The 7,949-nt window shown below is 41.5% G+C and overlaps 1 protein-coding gene across 2 annotated transcripts; it reads right to left on the bottom strand.

Moving 5' to 3' along the window:
• Positions 1-292: 292 nt before the first annotated feature.
• LOC104665787 (60S ribosome subunit biogenesis protein NIP7 homolog) lies at positions 293-835 on the bottom strand. 2 transcript variants are annotated; one of them, XM_010367697.1, is made up of 2 exons: positions 555-835; positions 293-413 (listed from the first exon to the last, which is right to left on the bottom strand). In XM_010367697.1, the coding sequence occupies exons 1-2, from the start codon at positions 833-835 to the stop codon at positions 293-295; spliced, it is 402 nt and encodes a 133-aa protein (XP_010365999.1). The 2 variants fall into 2 exon arrangements, with proteins under 2 accessions (XP_010365999.1, XP_010365998.1); XM_010367696.1 differs by having other exon boundaries at positions 293-835.
• Between the last annotated feature and the right edge of the window lie 7,114 nt (positions 836-7,949).

A 7,949-nucleotide genomic window follows, 5' to 3' on the forward strand; every position in this document is an offset into this window, starting at 1 on the left:
TTCCAATGATTTTGAACCTATTTCTCAGAACAAGAAGCCCTCTGATTCAAATATGAAACAGAGTATTCTATTTCATCACAAACACAAAGATCTGAAACCCCATTTTTGAGCCATCTCTGTATATAATAAGAATCCAGCCTGCATTTGTCAATGATAGAGAGTACAGTAAATAAGAAGTCCTTGAAGAGGTCAGAGTGTTGACAAAATTCAGCATGATGGTGGAATCCACACAAACACAGGAAACAAAGCTCAGCCCTTCCATACAGCCGTCTGTCCTTGCAATGACTTCGTTTTAAGTCAACGTCTCTTCATGCCGCACGTATTCCCCAATGTCTGCCTGATGAAATACCACAATCGCCATGGGGTCTACTTTTCTGCAGTCTTGTGTAGATTTTGCTGCCACCCCAAAACGCAAAGGGATGTCTGCCATGGAGTACACCACCACACCCTGGTACTGAGAAGTATTTTCAGTGATTCGACCCAGACCACATTTCAACACATGGTTCCCACACAGGAAGGACTGTTCTGCACCAGGCTTTATCCACACTTTATACTTGGCATAAGGTGCAAGGTAATCCAGGGCTGTGACGTGCAACCAAAACTTGTGGGTTTTAGTGACTTTTCCAAAGCAGGACCCCAGCGACACCAGCTTGTCTCCAGAGATATTAGCGGCCAACTTCATAATCTTTTCACTCACATAGTACACCTGGTCGTTGTGCAGATGGAAACAGTAGATGCCATCGGGCTGGTCCACCAGCAGCTGAAGATTCTCCCCGATGTATCTGGCGATCTTCTCAAACATGACACGGGTCTCTTCTTCAGTCAAAGGCCGCATTTTCTCCCTGGGTTGGAACACCGGATCCTCCTATCTCTTAATATAATATAAATATATAAATGGAATTATTTAAAATTGTCCATTTATGTCTAGCTTCTTAGCATAATGTTTTCAAGGTTCATTCATGTTGATGTATCATTATTTTATTCCTTTTTTATTTTTCAAGTTATCAACACTTATTTACATACTTGATAAATTTGTTGGAATTTTTAATTGTTTTATGTTCCAGGAGGAGTATATTTGCCTCATTTCAGGAACTATGTGTACATTCATTTGTTGAGGATTATTTGGTGTTTAAAATTTACCCCCCAAAATATACTGAATTGCACAAAAAGAAAAGTTCTTGATAACTTTCTGGTTTGCTCAAAGACTCTCAGGTCTTTACATTTCTAAGGCATTTTTATACGTAGCTTTTACCCTCACAGTGTTACTAAGAAAGCAGGTGCTGCCACCCCTATTTCAAACATAAAGAAACTGTGACCCAGGAAGAACAAGTAACATGCCCAGGTTGTCCATGTATCTCCATGCCTTATCTGGTATTAAGTCCAGGGGCCCTTATTCAGCATCATTTATACCTCTAGTCTAACAGAAGCTCTTGGAGGAGGGACACTTGGCATGATCATGTGCACATCCCCAGAACTAATTCAGAGTACTGCCATGGGGAGCCAATTCCCCCAGATCTCTGACACACTGGTTAGGCTTGCTGTGTCCCAGGCCATGTCTGTGATTTTATTAAGGATTTTTGCATCAAGGTTCATCAGGGATATTGGCCTGAAGTTTTCTTTTTTAGTTGTATCTCTGCCAGGTTTTGGTATCAGCATGATACTGGCCTCATAAAATGAGTTGGGGAGGAGTCCCTCCTTTTCAATTGTTTGGAATAGTTTCAGAAGAAATGGTACCAGTGCCTCTTTGTACCTCTGGTAGAATTCAGTTGTAAATCCATCTGGTCCAGGGCTTTTTTTCGTTGGCAGGCTATTTAATGCTGCCTCAATTTCAGAACTTGTTATTGGTCTAATCAGGGATTCAGTTTCTTCCTGGCTTAGACTTGGGAGGGTGTTTGTGTCCAGGGATTTATCCATTTCTTCTAGGTTTTCTAGTTTATTTGCACAGAGGTGTTCATAGCATTCTCCAATGGTTGTTTGTATTTCTGTGGGGTCAGCGGTGATATCCCCCTTACCATTTCTGATGGTGTCTATTTGATTCTTCTCTCTTTTCTTCTTTATTAGTCTAGCTAGCAGTCTATTTTGTTAATTTTTTCAAAAAAACAGCTCCTGGTTTTGTTGATTTTTGAAGGGTTTTTTGTGTCTCTATCTCCTTCAATTCTGCTCTGATGTTGGTTATTTCTTGTCTTCTGCTAGCTTTGGGGTTCTTTTAATTCTTTTAGTTGTGATGTTAGCTTGCTGATTTGAGATCTTTCTAGCTTTTTGATGTGGGCATTTAATGCTATGAATATCCCTCTTAACACTGCTTTAGCTGTGTCCCAGGGATTCTGGCACATTGCCTCTTTGTTCTCATTAGTTTCAAATAACATCTTGATTTCCACCTTAATTTCATTATTTACTCAGGAGTCATTCAGGAGCAGGTTGTTCAATTTCCATGTGGATGTGTGATTTTGAGTGAGTTTCTTAATCTTGAGGTCCAATTTGATTGTGCTATGGTCTGAGAGACTGTTATGATTTCAGCTCTTGTGCATTTGCTGAGGAGTGTTTTACTTACAATTATGTGATCAATTTTATAGTAAGTGCCACGTGGCATTGAAAGGAATGCATATTCTATTGTTTTTGGGTGGGGAGTTCAGTAGATATCTATCAGGTCTGCTTAATCCAGAGCAGGCTTCAGGTCTTGTATATCTTTCTTAATTTTCCATTTTAATGATCTAATATTGACAGTGGAGTGATAAAGTCTCCTAGTATTATTGTGTGGGAGTCTTAGTCTCTTTATAGGTCTCTAAGAACTTGCTTTATGAATCTGGGTGCTTCTGTATTGGGCGCATATATATTTAGGATAGTTAGCTCTTCCTGTCTTCTTGTTGAATTGAACTCTACCATTATGTAATGCCCTTTTTTGTCTTTTTTGATCTTTGTTGATCTAAAATCTGTTTTGTCAGACACCATAATTGTGACCCCTGCTTTTTTCTGCTTTCCATTTGCTTGGTAAATTTTCCTCCATCCCTTTATTTTGTGCCTACGTGTGTCTTTGCACATGAGATGGGTCTCTTGAAGATAGCATACTGATGGGTCTTCACTCTTTATCCAGCTTGCCATTTGATGTCTTTTAATTGGGGCATTTAGCTAATTTACATTTAAGGTTAATATTGTTATGTGTGAATTTGATCCTGTCATCATGATGCTAGCTGGTTATTTTGCAGACTTGTTGATGTAGGTGCTTCATAGTGTCACTGGTCTCTGTACTTCAGTGTGTCTTAGTAGTGGCTGGCAAAGATTTTTCCTTTCAATATTTAGTGCTTCCTTCAGGAGCTCTTGCAAGGGAGGCCTGGTGGTGATAAATTCCCTCAGCATTTGTTTTTCTGAAAAGGATCTTATTTCTCTTTTGCTTATGAAACTCAGTTTGGCCAGATGTTCTGGGTTGGAAACTCTTTTTTTAAGAATGTTGAATACTGGCTCCCAATCTCTTCTGGCTTGTAGGGTTTCTGCTGAGAGGCCTGCTGTTAGTCTGATGAGCTTCCCTTTGTAGGTGACCTGGCCTTTCTCTCTGGCTGTCCTTTACATTTTTTCTCTCATTTCGACCTTGGAGAATCTGACAATTATGTGTCTTGGGGTTGATGTTCTCATGGAGCATCTTACCGGGGTTCTCTGGATTTCCTGAATTTGAACGTTGGCCTGTCTTGCTAGGTTGGGGAATTTCTTCTGGATGATATCGTGAAGTATGTTTTCCAACTTGTTTCTGTTCTCCCCATATCTTTCAGGTACCCCAATCAGTCGTAGGTTCAGTCTTTTTACATAATCCCATAGTTCTTGGAGGTTTTGTTTGTTCCCTTTCATTCCTTTTTCTCTTTTCTTGTCCACCTGTCTTGTTTCAGAAAAATAGCCTTCAAGCTCTGAGAGTCTTTCCTTCACTTGGTCTATTCTGCCATTGATACTTGTGATTGCTTTGTGAAGTTCTCCTGTTGTGTTTTTCAGCTCCATCGGGTCATTTATGTTTCTCTCTTAACTGGTTATTCTGGTTATCAGTTCCTGTATCATTTTTTTCATGATTCTTAGCTTTTTTTGCACTGGGTTAAAACATGTTCCTTTAGCTTAGCAAAGTTCATTATTATCGGGGGAACCTGCCCCCAATATTTCAACATAGGTTCTTTCTATTTTCCATAAGTGTTGGCCAGCTGAGAAATAAAAAGAAAGAGTACAAAGAGAAGAATTTTACAGCTGGGCCTCCAGGAGTGACATCACATATTGGTAGGACTGTGATACCCACCTGAGCCGCAAAACCAGCAGATTTTTATTAAGGGTTTCAAAAGGGGAGGGGGTGTGTGAATGGGGAGTAGGTCACAAAGATCATATGATTCAAAGGGCAAAAAGGAGAACAAAGATCACATCCTTCTGAGGAAACAGGACAAAAGGCAAAACAGAACTACTGATAAGGGTCTATGTTCAGCTGTGCATGTATTGTCTTGATAAATATCTTAAACAACAGAAAACAGGGTTCAAGAGCAAAGAACCAGTCTGACCTCAAATTTACCAGGGTGGGGTTTTTCCCCACCCTAGTAAGCCTGAGGGTACTGCAGGAGACCAGGGCATATTTCAGTCCTTATCTCAACCACAGAAGACAGACACTCCCAGAGTGGCTGTTTATAGACCTCCCCCCCAGGAATGCATTCCTTTCCCAGGGTCTTAATTATTAATATTGTTTGCTAGGAAAAGAATTTAGTGATCTCTTCCCTACTTGCACATCCATTTATAGGCTCTCTGCAAGAAGAAAAATATGGCTCTATTCTGCCCGACCCCACAGGCAGTTAGACTTTATGGTTGTCTTCCCTTGTTCCCTAAAATCGCTGTTATTCTGTTCTTTTTCAAGGTGCACTGATTTCATATTGTTAAAACACACGTTTTACAATCAATTTATACAGTTAACACAATAGTGGTCCTGAGGTGATGTACATCCTCAGCTTACGAAGATAACAGGATTAAGAGATTAAAGTAAGACAGGTGTAAGAAATTATAAAAGTATTAATTTTGGGAACTGATATATGTCCATATTAAAATGAAATCTTTGTAATTTATGTTCCTCTGCTGTGGCTCCAGCCGGTCCCTCCATTCGGGGTCCCTGACTTCCTGCAACACATTATTACTCACCTTATGAAGCCCACTTCTGTCAATCTAGCCATCTCAGCCTTGGCCCAGTTCTGTGCCCTTGATGGAAAGGTGCTGTGGTCATTTGGAGGAGAAGAGACACTGTGGCATTTTGAGTTTTCAGTGTTTTTGCACTGATTCTTTCTCATCTTTGTGGGTTTATCTTTGATCTTTGAGGTTGCTGACCTTTGAATACAGGTTTTTGTGGGGTCTTTTTTGTTGTTGCTGCTGTTGCTTCCTGTTTGTTTGTTTATCTTTTAACAGTCAGGCCACTCTTCCACAGACTGCTGCAGTTTGCTGGGGGTCCACTCCAGACCCTAGTCACCTTGGTCCCTCCCTCACCTGGATATATCACCAGTGAAGGCTGCAAAACAGAAAAGATGGCAGCTGGCTCCTTCTTCTGAAAGCTCCGTCCCAGTGGTCACCAATCTGATGCTGGTCTGAATACTCCTCTAGGAGGTGTCTGGAGATCCCTGTTGGGAGGTCTCACCCAGTCAGGAGGAATGGGATCAGGGGCCAGCTTAAAGAAGCAGTCTGGCTGCCCTTTGACTGAGCAGATGTGCTGCACTAGGGGGAACCCCCCACCTTGTCCAAACCACCCAGACTCTCCAGAGCCAGCAGGCTGGAAATGCTGTCAGCTGAACTGCAGAGACAGTGGTTGCCCCTCCCCCTGGGGGCTCCATCTCAGGGAGATCAGAGTTATGTCCAAATAACCCTGACCAGAATTGTTGAAATTCCCACAGGGAGTCCCTCCCCCCACACCTCAGTGAGGAGAGATGGGTTGGGATCCCACTTAAAGAAGCAGTCTGGCCATGATCTGGCACAGCAGCAGCTGTGCTTCCTTGTGGAGAACTCCTGCTGATCTGGACCACCTGGACTCTCCGGAGCCAGCAGGCTAGAACCGCTGACTTGAACCACAGAGATGGCATCTGCCCCTCCCCCCAGGAAGTCAGTCCATCTCAGGCAGTCTCCAGCCTGCTGCCTCTGGCCAGCTGGAATTCTAACCCAGTGGGTTGTAACTTGTGAGGTGCCATGGAAGTGGGGCCCATAGAACAATGCCAGTTGGCTCCCTTTATTCAGCCCCCTTCCTAGGGGAATGTACAAATGATATCCCACCTCAACTGGAATTTCCAGGGGCGGAGTATGCAAAGCTCCTGTGTCTCCATGTGTGCCTGATCAGCTACTTTGCTGAGACTCTATACAGCCCTGTGCTTCAGACCCAAGGCCCTGGTGGTGTGGGCTCACAAGGGGATCTCCTGATCTGCAGGTTGCAAACATCTGTGGGAAAAGCGTGGTTTCTCAGGAAGGGTTGCACAATCACTCACCACCTCCCTTGGCTGGGGGTGGGGCTATCCTGGCTCTGTACCACTCCTGGGTAGGCCATCGCTCCACCTTGCTTTCCTTGCTGTCCATGGGTCAAGTCATCTGCCTAGTCAGTCCCAGTATGAGAACCTGGATACCTCAGTTGAAGGTGCAGAATTCACTCACCATTTTCATTCCTCTCCATGAAAGCCATGGACTGAAGCTGCTTCTAATCTACCATCTTAGCCTGTCCCATTTGTTTTCTTTAGTTCAATGTCTGTTCATGTTTTTGACCATTTTCTAATTGGATTGTTTGTTTGTTTGTTTGTTTGTTTGTTTGTTTTACTGCTGAGTTCTGAGCACACTTTATATATATTGTGGAAACATATTCTCTGTTGCAGTTGTGAGTTGCAAGCATTTTTTTCCCCAATTTGTACCTTGTTTTTTCATCCTCCTAACATCTTTTCCCAGTGCATTTTTTTCATTTTGATAAAGTCTAATTTAGCAATTGTTTTCTTTTAAAGATTTGTGCTTTTGGTCTCAGGCATAAAAACTCTTTATCCACCTGTAGTTCCCAAAGATTTTATCCTATGCTTACTTCCAAAAATGTTTTACAGTTTACATTTAAACCATGATCTATTTTGCATGGATTTTTGTACAAGGTGTGAGAATTAGGCCCTAATTATTTTTTAAAGGTGAATGCAATCAAATATATTTGGGCAACTCAAATTTAATTAAAAATAGAAATCAGAGGTGGTAATAATATAAGGTTAAATACACTCTTATATTCCCATGTTCCAATTCATACTCCATTTTGAAGGTATAGAATCTTCCTAAAGTACAATTCATATTGTATCACTCACTTGCTTAAATTCTTTCAATACCTCCTCACTTACCTTAGGATAAATTCTAAACTCCTTACTATGAGCAAAAGGCTTCACATGATTTGGGTCCTCTCCAGTCTTATTTTTGCCTCCCTGCTCTCTATCCCCCAGTCACATTCACAATCCAGCCACAGTGAACTTCTTCAGTCTCCTAACTATCACATCCAGGTCTTCAAACATGTTTGGAACATTTTTTATTCATTCTTTACTTGGTTAGCTCCTATTTATCCTTTAGGTCTCAGCTTGATCATAACTTCTTCCTAGAAAGCCTTCCCTAACTCCCCATCTGCGTTATATTGCCCTTTCTATGTTCTTACATAGTACTCTGTATGATCCTCATTACGGCATTTTTTTCATTGTATTACAGTTGTCTGTTTACTTGTCTGCATCTTACCTCTAGATTATGAATCTCATAATGACAAGGATTGTTTCTATTGTGCTCACCATTGTTTCACAGATAACTAGCATGCCACCTGAATCATATTGATGTTCAACAAATATTTCCTAGCAAAGACATGGAATCAATCTAGATGCCCATCAGTGGTGGATTGGATAAGAAAATGTGGTACATATGCTCCATGGAATACTGTGTAGCCATGAAAAAGAATGAAATCATGCCTT

This window comes from Rhinopithecus roxellana, chromosome 7 (assembly GCF_007565055.1).
Source record: "Rhinopithecus roxellana isolate Shanxi Qingling chromosome 7, ASM756505v1, whole genome shotgun sequence".
Lineage (NCBI taxonomy): Eukaryota > Metazoa > Chordata > Mammalia > Primates > Cercopithecidae > Rhinopithecus > Rhinopithecus roxellana.